Below are 15,854 nucleotides of genomic sequence, written 5' to 3'. Positions count from 1 at the left end.
CCTCTATAGCAGGGGTCCTCAAACTACGGCCCGCAGGCCAGATGTGGCAGCTGAGGACATTTATCCCCCTCACCCAGGGCTATGAAGTTTCTTTATTTAAAGGCCCACAAAACAAAGTTTTTGTTTTTACTATTGTCCGGGCCTCCAACAGTCTGAGGGACAGTGAACTGGCCCTCTATTTTAAAAGTTTGAGGACCCCTGCTCTATAGTATCAAACCCCAATCAGGCACCTCCTCACTGCTCTTGGACCAGGCCTTCCAACAGGTCTATGTGGGACAGGCTAGGACAGATCCCTCTTCCCATCTGTATCATTAGAAGACTTCTGACTTCCAATATTAATGATGCATCTTAGTGTAGCTTTGGAGACTCCTTCTCTTTGGAGTACCCATTCTCTAGGCCAGTAAAGAGCAGGATGGTCCACATTAGTACCTGGCTAAAACCAATTTGGCCTTCATCCTAGGCTTCCCATGCCTTTGAACTTCTACAAGTATTTGTGAACGTTCCTCCCTAGGATGCTACCTCCATCTAGAGTCACTGTGTGTCCCCTGAAAAAAAAAGGATGGGAAGAAAAACAGGGAGAAGTCAATCACTGGAGTTAATGTTACCTGGCCTACCCCAACCCCACTGTACTCAAGTTACCAGGTCATTTCAGGACTCATCCACCTGCTGTTTAGAGGATGAGTTTCTAAGCATTGAAGAAAACTCTGCCTCTTGAGTTAGGGTCAGGAAGAAACCAGGAAAGTTACTGCTCTCAAGGGTCTTCTGTCCAAGCAAGTAGGTCAACTATAACCCCTGCCCATCCCCCCCCTCCCCTACACACACATGCACACAATCCCCTGGTACAGAGACTTCCTGAGTCTCAGCCCCATCCGTTAAGGTTCCTCCTTGATGCTGTGCGCAGCAGCAAGCACCACCTGGCCCCTTGCTCTATGGACACGATGGTGTTTAAGCAAGTGCTGCTTCTGGCTGAAGCCCTTGCCACAATCAGCACATAGATAAGGCCGCTCGCCTGTATGGTTCCGCTGGTGCCGAGTCAAGTTGGGCTTTTGGCTGAAGCAACGCCCACAATCTGGGCAAGGGTAGGGCCGCTCCCCCGTGTGAATCCGCTGGTGGATGGTGAGCGCAGACCACCAGGTGAAGCTCTTGCCACACTCGTTGCAGATGAACTGACGCTGCTCAGCAGTGCCAGATGAAGGGGCTCCTCCTGCTGCCTGGGACATGCCTACTGGGCCCCGGCCCCGGCCCCGGCCCCAGCGTGGCTCTCCGTCCAGCAAGACAAGCTCGTTCCCTTGCAGGGCCTGGGAAGCTGGCGGTGGCTGCAGAGGGAAGCCCAGGGTATACTCCGAAGCCGGCATTAAGCCTGACCCTGGTTCCACACTGGCCACGGCCACCACCATCCGGCCCCGGAGGGCTGCCCCGTGGAGCAGCTCGGCAGCAGCATGGGCCCTCTGGTGGGCTCGCAGGGCTGCCCGGCTAGGGCAGCTCTCCCCACAACCAGGGCACAGGGAAGCCTTCTCCCCAACTCGGTGTGTGCGCTGGTGTTTGAGCAGATGCTGCTTTTGACGAAAGCCCCTGCCGCAATCAGGGCACAGGTGGGGTCGTTCGCCCGTGTGGTTACGGAGGTGCCGAGTCAGATTGGGCTTCTGGCTAAAGCGCCGCCCACACTCTGGGCAAGCATACGGCTGCTCCCCTGTATGGATCCGTTGGTGAATGTTCAGAGATGACCACCACGTGAAACTCTTCCCACACTCATTACAGATGAACTGGCGCTGCTCCCCGGACCCAGCAGCAGAGGTCCGAGCCTTAGCAGGTGATCCCAGCCTCCACCCTCCACCAGCTTCCACCCAGGGACACCCTGGCAGTTCTCGTGATGCTGAGGGAGGCCGGCGGGGCTTCCGGGTAACCTTGTCTCTGAGCAGCTTCTGCAGCTCAGCGCGGGCCAGCTGACGGTCACGGGCATGGGTCCTCTGGTGGACACGCAGGGCAACTTTGTGGCGGAAGCGTCGCTCACACTCAGGGCAGGAATGAATTGCAGGGCGGGAGTGCGTCTTCTGGTGTTTGAGCAGATGTTGTTTCTGGCTAAAGCGCCTCTCGCACTCAGAGCAGTGGAAGGGACGTTCACCAGTGTGGTGTCTCTGGTGCCGAACTAGGTTTGGCTTCTGGCTGAAACTCTTGCCACACTTGCCACAGTGATAAGGCTTCTCTCCTGTATGAGTACGTTGGTGGATATTGAGTGAAGACCACCAACTAAACCTCTTCCCACAGTCTGGACATGTAAAGTGTCCCTCCCCTACTGGAAACTGTGGGCCAAGAGGTGTGGGGGCTGCTGTGGACCCACGGCCAGCTGACCCTCCCAACCACTGAGCACTGGGAATTCGGCCAGGGCCTTGGGCCTCCTCCCACCCTCCTGGGGCTCGAGATTTCCCCAAAGCCTGGCGAACTGGATGACCCAGAGCATGCTGGAAGATGTTCTCCTTGTCCTTCTCTGGCAGAATCGCAGGAGCCTCCAGGGCCTGGGGAAGCCACTCCTGCTTCTCCCATTTGATCTTCACCATGATGCTGCTGTCACCTGCTAAAAAGGGGAGATGGACAGAAATGATTCTCAGTAATTGATTCTCGAATAGAAAACAGAACGCATGAAGTAGAAAGAGGGGAAGAATAAAAAGCGCATAGGAATGAGAAAGAAAGATAGCAGAGAAAGACTGGTGAATGGGAGGGGGAAAAAGGAGAGAACTATGAACGTGGAGGAGAAAATGAGAAGAGAGAAAACTGAAAGGAAGATGGAAATAAAAAGATGAGAATGAGGAGGCATGGAGGAATGAAGAAGAGGACAAAAGGGAGAAGAGCATGGAAAGGAAAAGTAGAGAGAAAGGGGAAAGGAGAAAGAAAACTGAAGCCTAGAAAGACAGAAAGAAAAGTTAAATTTGGGCCCTGCATTTGAAACCATGTCCTGCAGAGGGAGAGTGGATCTCTTGCCTGTTCTACCTCACTGCTCACTTTATGGGTCTGAGCAGGCCAAGGAGGGTCCCAGAAAGGACACACAGACCTTTAAAAAATACAGCCCATGCTGGTGGGCCAGGAAAAAGTTTAACAACCACCACAAAAACAAAACACCACTTCTCAGCAAATTTCCTATACTGGCTTCCTGTCATCACCAGGGAAAATAGGCCAGATTCAGACAGGTGTTATTGTATAATTGTTTTCCAGAGGCTATTTCCTTTGTTTTGTATCATTTCATAAAGGGCCGTCCTTCTTCATTCCTCTGGGTGCTTTCTTGAATTCTTTCTTGTTTTTCAGCTGTATTCTGTGTATACCCCTTTGCATCTGCATAGATGCAATGCTGCATAGCTGAGAACTAGGTAGGTAGGGAGACAGGTTTTTGGCAGCCCTGTCTCCACCTGTCAATGATATACCTACTGTGAAGGCCTTCAGGGAACTGGTTTAACACCTTTTTAAGGAATCATTGTTTTGGGGATAAAACTGGCAACTCAGAACTGGAAATTGAGGCAATTGGTGGGTCATACATTCTCTATCATTGGCTATGCTTCAGCAGAGATGAGGTTCACTTTTCAGAATGACAGAGAGAGGATTCCTATTTCAGGGTAGGGTTCTATTGAAGGTTTCTTCCAACTCTGACACTCTGGGAATCTATTTTATGATTCTGCTGTGGTAACCCCTCATAAAGTTTTATTATCCCTGTTCTCCAAATAAGCAAAAATTGAGATACAGGGGGTTGAAGTGATTTGTTCAACGTCTCATGGTTGTTAATGGCAATGCTATGACTAGAGTCAAACTTCTCCAGATGAATTTGCCCAGGTGCCTATATCAAATACAGGACATAGATTCTACTGAAAACCTAAAACAGAATAATAGAAAATGGAAGAAGTGTGTTTTAAAATGAGTTGTTTTTTTTTTTAAATCCTATCATTCTCCCACCCTCTGGGTAAGGAAAGATCCAGACAACATAGCAAGCATCTAGCTGAAAGAGGCTGAGAGGTGAATGTAGAGTTAAGAAACAGAGGACTAAGAGAGACAATGAGAGAAATGAATTTGGGTAAGGTGCCAAGGTCCTAGTCTTTGCTTATTCCCTTACTTACCTGAACAAGAACTCAGAGGGAAATCTCTGTCTGTAGATGCTTCTTGAGTCATTACCACAAATTCTGACCCCTGTCCTTTAACATATAGGTCAGAGGACTGGGAAAATTGGATGGCCTATGAGACAGGAAAGAAATGATGGATTTTAAAACTTACCAACATAATAACATCTAAGATGTACATAATTTATCATTTGATCCTTTCCAAGAGGTTTTCAAACCCCTGTATTCCTCTTGATCAAAGTTTAATAACAGTTCATTATCTTTGTAAATATCATAGAACTCATGAACAACAAGACAATCATACATGACTACCAAATTTACAAATGACTCAAAGTCAGGAAGAACAGTTAATAAATTGGAAAAAACTTAGGATCCAAAGAAATTTTCATAAAGTTAAGCTAGAAAGTCAGGCTAAATCTAATAAAATGAAATTTAACCAAGACAAATGTAAAGTTTTATGCTTTGGTTCAGAACGAATTCAGAAGTACAAATTGGGAAGTTGTGACATATTTGAAAAAACCTGGGGTCTTCTCAGTGACTCAGTAAGAATCAATAGTGTGACAAAGCAGCCCAAAGGAGAGCCCAAAGGTATAGCCCTTGGCTATACCAATAGAAGTAGGTTATCCAGAACAAGTGAAAGTTCTACTGTATTTTGTCCTAGTTCATACAAATTTTAGAATACCATATGCAGTTCAGAGTGCCATATTTTAAGAAATTGGTAGTAAAGAATGTCCAGGGAAGGACAGTCAAGATGGCAAATGGCTTCGAAGATCAAATGAAGAAAATGAGGACATTTATCCTAAGGAGAAGATTTCAGGAGGACAAAATAAAATGGTTTCAAATAACTGAACTAGTACTGACATACAGTATTAGACACAGCAATGCACTGGTTAGTTTTGCTGAACATGTTTTTCTTTTCCTTTTCTAATCTTTGCTCAATTTGTAGGGGAGATGAGGAATGATATATTTTGAAATAAATATGATATAAAAACAAAAGGTATCAATAAAAACATCAGAGCTTCTGCTGCTTTTCTAAAGTCAACAATTATTTCAATTAATTTCTTGGCTAATTATGACTTCTTGAGTAAACAATGTCACCAGCAAATAGGATTATTGTGGTCTCCTCTTTGCTTGTCTTTTTGCCTTGAGTTATCTTTTTATCTCTGCTCTTTTAAGCACATCTAAAACTATGTCAAATAACAGTAGAGAAAGGGGCATTCTTGCTTTACTCTTTTTATTTACTATGAAAGCCAGAAATTTTCAGTTCCATACAGATTGTAGTTTTTGATAAGGATAAGATAGGAAATAGGAATAGGTGCTATGTGGCTATGCTTTGCATTTTTTTTTTTTTTTTTTTTTTTTTTTTTTTTTAGTATAAATGAGTGTTGTTCTTTGTTAAAGTTTTCTTTTTCCCTTTTCACTTGCATCTACTGATCTAATCATATTATTTTGGATGTCTTGCTGTGTTTCCTAATGTTGAATGATTTATTGAATCCCGAGAATAAAACCAATTTGATTTTAGTAAATGTTTTGGGGGATTTATTGCTGTAGTCTTTTCTGCCAGATTTTAACTGAAACTTTTGAATATGTATTCATTAACAATATTGATCTATAGTTTTTACTTTAAGTTTGCCTAGTTTATGCATTAGAGCTACATTTATCTTATAAAATGAGTTTGATAAATGTTTTTTCTCTCTCAAATTTTGAGACTAATTAATATAGTATGGATATTAATTATTCAAGAGTTTGAGGGAATTTTGCCTATAAATGCATCTTTTTCTTTGGAAGTTAATTTTGAACTACTTCAATTTTCTTTTCTGAAGTAGAATTAAGATCTCAATCTGATATTTTGTTAATTGGGGTGTTTTGAACCTTTTGGTGTTAATTCCTCTTTTAAATTTTTCAGTTTGTCTGGATAAAAATACTGATAATTTTATTTCTTCTGCTTGTTGTGACTTCATCTTGTTCATATTTTTATAATGTTGATTTCATTTTCTTTCTTCTAATCGGGTTAGCTAAAGTTTTATCATTTTTGTTAGTCTTTTTAAAGAATTATTGTTTACTATATATCAATTTTATAGTTTCAGGAGGTTTTTTTTTTTTTTTTGGTTTGGTTTGGTTTTCCTATGTTTCTATTTCTACTTTAATTTTCAAATTTCTCTCTTTCATACTTATTTTGAGTTTGTTGAATTTAAAATTTTGCAGTTCATGAGTTTTCTGTTTTTCTATTTTGCATATATATATATTTTTAGAAATTTATTTTATCTTCTATGTTGCTTTAGCCAAATCCCAGAAATTATGGTGCAAGATATCACATCATTATCATTCTCTTTCATAAAGTTATTTTTATTTTTTCCTTAACCTATTCATTATTTAGGATGTTATGTATGTATATTATGTATGTCTTTACTTAGGTTTGTATAAATTGTTTGTGTTCCCTGCATTAATCACCATTTTAATTTTGTTATCTGTAAATGATATGTTTAGCATCTTTAATTTTTCTTATTAATAATAATTCTTATTAACTTATAACTTTTTTGTGCATTAATACATGGCTATAGTTTTTGTAAAAATATTGAGAACTATATGCATTTCTTCATTTTCCCACACAGAAGTTGCTTTAAATCTTTCATTCTGCAAGAATGAAGCTATTCCTGAAAAGGTCCTAAATGGTTTATGCCCTTTGAAGAGATAGCACTATTTGGCCTATATGCTAGGTATAAAGAGGGGAAAAGGATCCATACATATATCAGCTCTTTTTGTTAGAGCAAAGAATTAGAAAATAAAAGATGTGTACATCAGTTGGAGAATGGCTGAAGATATTATGTATGAATGTAATGGAGTATTCCTGCATTTTTAGAAATGAAAGAGACAGTTTCATAGAAACCTTGGAAAATTTATATAAATTCATACTGAGTAAAGTAAGCAGAATTAGAACAACAACTTTAAAAAAATATTACTGTCAAACAAAAACAACTTTTGACTTAAGAACTCTGAATGGAATGACCAACCACAATTTCGGAGGCCAGATAAAGAAGAATGAAATCTACTTCCTGACAAAGAGATTATGGAATCAAAGTACAGAATGAGACATACATTTTCAGATACATGCAATTGGGAATTTGTTTTGACTACATATTTTTTATAAAAGTTAATATTTCTCTTCCTTCCTTTTTCCTTCTCTATCTTTCTACAATATGGAAAATTCTACAATTTTGGAAAATTTTAATTGAGGGAGGAAAGGAGGACAACTAGCACTAAGGTTCAAAAAAGATTAAAAAGGTCATTGAAGCAAGTTTTTAAAATACACACACACACACACACATACACAGGAAGGTCAGAAGGAAATACAGGCAAGGGTAGCTTTGAAAGTTACAAGCTAAATTATTATTTACTTAAAAGGGGAGAGAAAAAGATATATGGAATGGAAATTCTGTTTTAGAAACTAGACTCTTTTTCTTTTCTATTTTAAATATGAAAATGTTCATTTTATTTGATGCTTAAGTTCAGAATAAAAACAAAATAAAATGCTTCTTTTCATTTCTAAGATCCTATGAATATTAAGATAGGGATATAAAGAAAGATTAACTCATTCACTAAACCTCCCAAATCTTCAAAGTCTTCAAAGTTTCAGACAACCCAAAGGAAGCTCTACTTTATTCATCAGAAGGTTGAATTATTGGAAGAGACACACACACAGAGGCAGAGACAGAAACAGACAAAAACAGAGAAGGAAGGAGGTTACAGTGTGTAAAGAAACAAAAAGGCCCAAGAAGAGTTTGCATTCCTAGATAACAGATGCCTAAGTTGAATATTCAAAGAAATGCTACATGTTTTCAAGACCTACTCTTAACCCATGAAGACATTTGTGAAATTTGATGTCTGGCCCCATGGACAGAATCCTTACCCATAGGAACTGATCTTTCAGAGAACTAATTTTGTTCTGATATAAATAGTAGAACTAGGAAGCAAAAGAGAAAAGGATAAAGGAATACCATACTCAAGGTAGAGGTAACAGTAGGAAGAATAAAAAGGGATGGGGAGTTATTAGGAATTCTAAATACCATATCTACAGAAGTGGAGAAAAGGAAGATTTGTGTGTGAGCCTTGTTGAAAACAGGAAATCTGAGGAATGGTCAAAATCAAGACCTTGCTCCCTGAACCAGCCTTAACTATTCATATACTTCGTCCCTGATAGTTTGGTGGTTCCCATTCTCTTGTTCTTCTACCTTTTCCCTGCACATCTAACAGCATCCTCCATCAGGCCTACCACTACCACTATCCTGATCTCCATCAATATCTTATACTCTCCTGGAGATAGGTAACAAAAGGAAAGAATCCCAAATGCTCCCAACACAGATGACTAACCCCCAGTGACTGTCCTGAACCTGTTAACAGCTGAAGCTAAATGCAACCCAGTAGGCTGGATCAGGCCAAAAATCACGGAATGAGGCTACCAGAACTCTGGTTTTCCAGATAAAATGTCCTCAAATCAAGAAAGTGAGATAGTTCATAGTAATCACCCACCGGGCATCTGAATCTCTTTTTAGCATTAGCCCCACACTCCACCCCAGCTTAAACCTCCTCTACTCCCACATCCTTCCCCACCATTCATAGAATCTTTTTAGAGGGCCAGGCCCACAGAGCATTATTCATGATCTCCCTAGGCATACTATCCCAGCACCCAAGCCAAACCCAGCTCCTCAGACTACAGTCCCAACCTCCCACCCCATTCCATTGCTCCCGCCCCTTTCCCCCTTTGGGAGGCGGCCTCAGCCCAGGGGCCAGCTCCAAGGCAGCTGCCATGGAAACGCCTGGAAAGATCACAAAGGGACTGTGGCAGGCACTGTACACCAAGGAGAGGTCTGGGAGATGAAGAGGAAACAAAGGGGCTTTATTTTCAGAAGAGATGGCAAGGGCCAGGCACACGCTAGAGCAGTGAGGGCTGCTGGAGCGTGGCACGAGGGCATGGGGTTGGGAGTGGGGCAAAGAAAGGCTACATCTCCTAGACTGGTCATTACAGGCCCCAAAGGTACAAGGAAATGAAATGGATGAGGCAGGAAGTCTTGACTCAGTCACACCCACCTTTCTGAGCTTGTTTCTCTGATTGGACCACATCCTTCCTTAGAGCCGACCCCTTCTTTCTGTCCTGCCAAGGTGCAGGCCACCAACCAAGCCAACAGATAGGATGGGATATTAGATTTAATGTCAGCTTTTACTCTCCAACGGTACCCTCAAACTTAAAAAAAAAAAAAAAAAAAAAAAAAAAAAAAAAAAAAGCTGTTATTCCCCACAAAAAAGACCCCTCCTATTTTCAGACCCCACACCCACATTTTTGTTCCGCCATCCTTCCCTGAGGAAACTACCACAGAAGGTGAACTTTTCTCTAGTTCCTCCATGCCTCCCGACACACCTGTACTCCTCCCTCCAGATCTTCCCTGCATCCAGCACGCTCCCCTTTCTCAGTCAATCTAAAACTGAAGACATCTTTCCACAAGATCTAGCTCGTCTCACCTCCTCCAGGGGAGGATCTTGATTCCTCGCCTTGCCTTTCAGCACTTACTGGGGGGGAAAGCATAAGAATGGGCCCATAGGAAAAACCACTAAGTGAACCACATCTTTGGGTCTTAAATACCCAACTGGATCCTAAATTCCCCAAGTGCAAGGGCTAAGAACTGAGAAGATGCGAGAGGGATTAAAGGCTACTTCTGCCCCGCCCCTTCGGCCCACCCCCCTCATGGGGGAAGGAGAAGATGTGCATTTGGCCATTGAGGAATGGGGACCTGGGCTGGCATCACGGTGACTAGGTGCCACCCCATCACCCTTATCTTTGTTGTTGGTGACCGCGGGCTGCCTGCGTGCGTGTGTGTGCGTGTGCACGAGTGTGTGTGTGTGTGTGTGTGTGTGCGCTCTCATGCGCAAGCGCTTAGCCCCGGAGCTCTGACCTGTCCCTCCCACCCCCACCGCCACCCCCACGGCTGCCTCGGGGCGCTCACTCTGGGGAAACTCTGGCCCCGTCAGAATCTCGTGTCACTCACACACACACACGGAACACACGCTCACAGACATCAACACAGCCCCCATACACCCACAGGGTGGTGGGACCAGGGTCGGAAGTGGCCTAGCTGAAGGCCGGCTCCCACCGTCTCACTTTACAGCTCAGGAAACTGAGGCCCGGGGAGGGGGAGGGGCGCGTCAAGGTCACGCTAAAGCCGCCGCTGGCCGGGCCGGACTCGAGCGCTCCTCCTGGACGCCGCCAGCCCCGACTGCTGGGAGCCCGGGAACTCCACGTCGGGGCTCTGGGCACTTGACACCATTCCACGCCGAGGGGCAGACGCGCGAAAACAAACAGGGCCACGGCTCCCGCGGCCCCGAAGGCTCACACAAGCACGCACGAGCACCAGACACACGCAGATCGGTCCACGCGCGCGTGCACGCCCCACAGCGAGTCCCTGGGGAGGCCCCCGCGGTCACGTGCACACGAAGTGACCGGGCGGGTCGGGGGGCGGGCAGTGCTGTTACCTGATCCCAACCGGTCAGGCCAGCGCCGGCGGGGGAGGGAGGGCGAGGCCGCCGAGGCTCGTTCGAGGGGAGAAGCTGCAGCCGTGGAATGAAGCCCCCGAGAGAAGCAGGCTCCTCCCCGCGCTGCAGGAGCCGGGATTGGCTGCCTCCCGGGGCTGCCCACCCCGGCCCGGGGGCCTGACCTATGACAGAGCGGCAGGCTGGGCCACGGCCCACCCCCGCCAGCTTATTGGCTGGCTTCGAGAGAGTCGGCTCCACCCAGAGCCAGCTGGGAGAGCGCCCCCCTCGCCCCCACCCTTATCCCCCGACCAACTTTCCCATTGGGAACTTTGGCTGCATCCAGGCTATGGATGGGGAGGGCTTAGTCAAGGTTGTCGGGAGCCCTTCGGTTGTTTCCAAAGCTTGGGATGGGGATGGATTGCTCCCCTCCCGCCCCTTTACCCAGGCTTACCTCTGGGAAGGTCCCTCCGGAGAGCAGTAGTTGGAGGGCTTTTAGGAGTCGCAAGCCCTCCAAGACTGAGATATCTGGTTGTATGTGGTCTTCCTCATTAGGGGCTTAAGTGCCTTCATAGTAGGAGCTTTTCTTTTGCCTCTTTTTGTATCCCTAACTCTGAGCAGTGTGCCGAGCACATAGTAGGTGTCAGTGTTAGGGAGATGTCTTGTCGACTCTCCTAAATAATTGTCTCGATAGATGAAGATAAATAACACTCTAAGGATCAAATGAGGTATCTTTTATGACAATATTCCAAAGTGTTGCACAGACATAGAGTACGGATGCTTCTTATGAATGTCGGGGACCAAATCTGTCTGAAAACAAACGATATCTACATTATCTAAGTTCCTAAACTCATACCCCTCCATCCCTATCGCACCCCCCCCCCCCAAAAAAAATTTTGCGCTCCTAGATTAGTGGTCAGCAATTTCACCAAAGTAGTACTCTCTCCATAGATAACGGTTCACAAGACTTCTGTAACTTAGAAAGTCTAAGAACAGTAAAAAAAAAAAAAAAAGTGGACATCTACAAATTAGAGAATAGCTAAAAAAATTGTAGCACATGAATTTAATGGAATATTTTGGCCATCAAAAGCAACAAATGAGCTATTCAAAGAAACATGAGAAGACTAACGTGAATTGATACAGAATATAAAGTAAGCAGATGGAAGAAAAATATATATAACAATGTAAATGGAAAGGATTAAAATAAAACCAAAAGTTGCATAATTATGACCCAAGCTTGCCACTTCCTTTAGGTGGAAGGATGGGGGGCCTATGGAAGTAGAATGTTGAGTATATTGTCAGATGCTATGAATTCCATTTGCTTTGGGTTTTTTAATCTTAATTAAAAGGGAAAGCTCATTCTGAAAAGAAAGAAGAAGAGAAAGATATATTTATAAATAAATGTGAAATAAAAATAAAAGACATCAACAAAACTTTAATGACTTGCTGGGGCCCAAATATTCACACTAAAGCCAATCTAGTGCTGACCCTTTACCACACTTAACTCTTTGCTTGTCCTTCACAGACAGACCTGTAGTAACAGATTAATTTCCCTACAAACATCACTTTATCAGGTCACTATTCCAATTAGAAACCTTTAAAGGTTTCCCATTTCCTATAAGATAAAGTCCAAAGTCCACAAGTGGACAATTTCATGTCATAGAAAGATGACCTTTCATGAAGAAGATCTGAGTTTAAATTCCTCAGTATTATCAAATGACACTTCAAACCAAACATTTAAACTTTCTGAGCCTGATTTTCTTTTTATAGAAAATGAAAATAATCATATTTCATATATAACACATACATCACAGTATTATGGTGAGAACCAAATGAGATAATGTACACAAATTGCTTTGTAAATTATAGTAGTGTTATATAAATGTCAGCTATGATTACAAATGTATATTGGCAATGGCATTCAAGGAACTCCACAATCTGGGCCAAACTTACCTTTACAATGTTATCTCTAAGTTTCACTCATGATGATTAGGTTCAGGACAACAGCTATTCAAAACACAAGTCACGGAAATTATGACAAATTTACAATTCCCTGTTGAAAGGCATTTTTTGACAAGAAAAGATCACAGACAAAATCCAAATATGATTTTGGGAAATATTTTTACACACAGAAAAAAGGAAGAAGAAACCAGAAAAGAATTGGGGAAATAAAGGATGTATTTAAGGAATTTGGGAGGAGTTGGGGAGATAGCCTCTCAAGTGGATTAAGGAATTTTCTCCTTAAGGAGAGGACAAAATGACTTGAGTTCCCATCAATATCAAATACAAACCTTCCAATCAGTCCAGTCTCTTCAAAGTGCTCCAGATTTCCTTCTATATTGATTTTCTCTCTGTGTCTCTGTCTCTCTTTCCCTCTCCCCCCTTTCTCTCTCCTTCCCTCCCGAGATTCACTTAATCTTGATTCTTTGAGATACAAAACTTTGTACCTCAAAGCTTTTTCAAAATAATAATAATAAGCAACTTTTTAGCAGAATGACAAGATCACTGGACTAGAAGTTAGGAAACCCTGGATCTAATTTTGCCATTAGAATCCACCTCAGGGTAAACTAATCTGACTCCTAATCACTTGCCCAGTGACTTTGGCCTGAAGAGATTAGACAAGATGCTCTCTTAAAACCCTTTCCGATTCTAAAATGCTGTAATTTGACAAAGTACTCCTGGGAGGGGTAGGTTCTTGCCAACTAACATATCTATTCTTCTGAGAACAAAATAGGAGGTGAAGAGAGCAATGATTCCTGATGGGGGGAGGGGGGGGGGAATGGAAACATGCTGTAAAGGGTAACTGGAAAGGTTCCAGAGACAAACTTCATTGCTTCACAGTTTTCTAGTGGGTGGATAATATTGTTTGGGCCACATCTATACAAAGTGCCATGAAACTGAATCGTTCTCCTGGTGGAACAGAACAGGTAGAGGGGCCAATTAGAATAACATATAGTATTCACCTCTCTGTAATAATAACCTAGGAAAGGATGGAAACAAGGTGATTTTTAAAGTCCTTTCCACTTGCAACATTTTATAACTACTTCTGTTTGAGCCAAAAATAGACTATGCTTTCCTACCAAATCTAGCTTATATATAAAACTTGAGAGAAGACTGTAATCAGTGTTATTTTCACCGTGTAGATATATGGGTTTTTTTTTTTTATCCTTTGAAGATCTCATGTAGTCTATATTTGCAGCAATATGATATTTGCTATCATGTATCTAAGAGAACAGTATGAAACTGTCATTAGAACATGGTTTCTAAGCTTTGAACAATAGCAAGTGGGGGAATGATCTTAAGAAACCATTCTCCATCTCTATTTTGGTCATTCTCAGAACCTCAAAGTTTTGCCACTTGGATATTAGAGCCCAGAATTCTTGAGAACTGAGCCATCTTTCATGGTCTTCCCCTCAGACTCTTGGGATATGAAGATAATCTTTTCAGAACCTTTCCAACATCAATGACAGCATCAGTGATGGAGTTCCTCCTCCCATTAGCATTTTCAATACTGCTATGTCCAGGGCTCCTTGTAGGAAGCCTCAGATTCTAAACAGCTCATTGATGGAGGCTATCATCCACAGGCCCCAAATGGAGCCTTAGTGAGTCACTTAGTGATTTTATCTATCTTCATGAAGGCAGCTGATAAGCAGTTCTGATAACCTGGAGTTACCATCTTTTGATGAGGGATGCCCTCTTAACACACTAGTGAAGCACACAAGAAAAGAGGCATGATTTCCCCAGACTTTCTGTTACACTGGGTCATGTTTAAGTTTTGTTTTCTCAGTCAGGTACTACTGCTTATCCCCAGAGGCCACAATTAGAAGCAACAGATAGAATCTACAGAAAGGTAGATCTCAATTTAACATAAAGAAGGACTTCCTAACAATTAGAGCTGTCCCCAAGTGTCCTACACGACCTGAGATAGTCATAGGGTTCCATCATTGGAGGTCTTCTAGCAGAAAATGGCTTATCACCATGGATGGTGAAAACGGGATTCCAGATCCTGTCAAGATTGGACCAAATTATTCCCAAAGTTCCTTTGAATTGAGCCCAATTATGGTGAGAAAGCACTTAGTTCAAATGCCTTTTACATACAGAGGCCAAAGAAGCTAAGTGTCTGTTTTAAGTTTACACAATTGGCAACAACAGAGTCAGGATTCTACTGATTGTGCAAAACTGTGTGAAGTATTCAGGCTTTTCCCCAACAAGAGTGAAAGTCTGCTGAGGAGAGCTACTAAGCCTTTTCCCTTGTTTCCCTTTATCCAAAGTTACCAGGATGTGAGAAAACTGGGACACTAATGCACTGTTCGTGGAGTAATAAAGTGATCCAGTCATTCTGGAGAGCAATTTGGAACTATATCAAAAGGGTAATCAAACTGTGCATATACCTTTAGACCCAGAAATACCACTACTAGGTCTGTATCCTAAAGAGATAGTAAAAAAGGAAAAATTGTGGTATGTGAATGTAATATAATATTGTGCTACAAGGAATGATTTCAGAAAAACATGAAAAGACTTATATATGAATTGATGGTACAAACTGAAATAAGCAGAACCAGGAGAACTTTGTACACAGTATCGACAACACTGTGAGGTGATCAACTATGAATGACTGTTCTTCTCAGCAATATAATGACCCAAGACAATTCTAAAGAACTCATTATGTAAAATATTATCCACATCCAGAGAAAGAACTAATGAAGTCTGAAGGAAGATTAAAACATACTGTTTTTACTTTTGTGTGTGTGTGGTTTTTTGTGATGTTTCTTTTTTTCACAACATGACTAATATGGAAATATGTTTTACATGATTGCACATAACCTATATCAAATTGCTTACTGTTGGGAATGGGGAGAAGAGGAAGGAAGAAAAGTTTGGAACTCAAAATTTTTAAAAATTGTTAAAAATCATCTTTTGCATCTTTACATCATCTTTATTGGAAAAAAAATAAAATGCTACTTAAAAATGCAAAGTTATCCATGATCTCTTAATTCAAATATAATAGTCATTTTTCAGTCTTTCCCCTTCTTGACCTCTCTATAAGCCTTTGACAAAGTCAATTACTTTTTCTCCTTCATATACTCTTCAACTTGGGACAATGTCTGGTATAAAGTAGGTTTTTATTAAATTGAATTCCCTTGGTTTTTATGATACTGCTCTTTCCGGTTCTCCTCCTAGCTATAAGACTGCGCCTTCTTTGTTTCCTTCATTGACTCTTCAGATTACTAACCCCTG

General features: G+C 42.3%; 1 protein-coding gene across 3 annotated transcripts; it reads right to left on the bottom strand.

The window, feature by feature from the left end:
- Positions 1-133: 133 nt before the first annotated feature.
- Positions 134-10,766, bottom strand: ZNF775 (zinc finger protein 775). 3 transcript variants are annotated; one of them, XM_031939382.1, is made up of 4 exons: positions 10,620-10,747; positions 9,183-9,336; positions 4,098-4,212; positions 134-2,569 (listed from the first exon to the last, which is right to left on the bottom strand). In XM_031939382.1, the coding sequence occupies exons 2-4, from the start codon at positions 9,213-9,215 to the stop codon at positions 873-875; spliced, it is 1,845 nt and encodes a 614-aa protein (XP_031795242.1). In that variant the 5' UTR covers positions 9,216-9,336; positions 10,620-10,747; the 3' UTR covers positions 134-872. The 3 variants fall into 3 exon arrangements, with proteins under 3 accessions (XP_031795242.1, XP_023360744.1, XP_023360745.1); XM_023504976.2 differs by having other exon boundaries at positions 134-2,572; positions 10,620-10,746; XM_023504977.2 differs by lacking the exon at positions 9,183-9,336 and having other exon boundaries at positions 134-2,572; positions 10,620-10,766.
- Positions 10,767-15,854: the final 5,088 nt, after the last annotated feature.

Source organism: Sarcophilus harrisii, chromosome 5 (assembly GCF_902635505.1).
Source record: "Sarcophilus harrisii chromosome 5, mSarHar1.11, whole genome shotgun sequence".
Lineage (NCBI taxonomy): Eukaryota > Metazoa > Chordata > Mammalia > Dasyuromorphia > Dasyuridae > Sarcophilus > Sarcophilus harrisii.
The sequence above is the reverse complement of the archived record's forward strand: the minus strand, read 5'-3'. Positions and strand labels throughout refer to the sequence as shown.

What these genes read in the sequence shown, in the direction of transcription:
- ZNF775 (XM_023504976.2), bottom strand. Translation starts at nt 9,215, where the DNA reads ATGTGGTCCAATCAGAGAAACAAGCTCAGAAAG. An exon ending in AGAGAAACAAGCTCAGAAAG is followed by an intron (nt 4,213 to 9,182) that starts GTGGGTGTGACT and finishes CCTGTCTCATAG; the next exon opens with GCCATCCAATTTTCCCAGTC. An exon ending in CCCTCTGAGTTCTTGTTCAG is followed by an intron (nt 2,573 to 4,097) that starts GTAAGTAAGGGA and finishes TCCCCTTTTTAG; the next exon opens with CAGGTGACAGCAGCATCATG.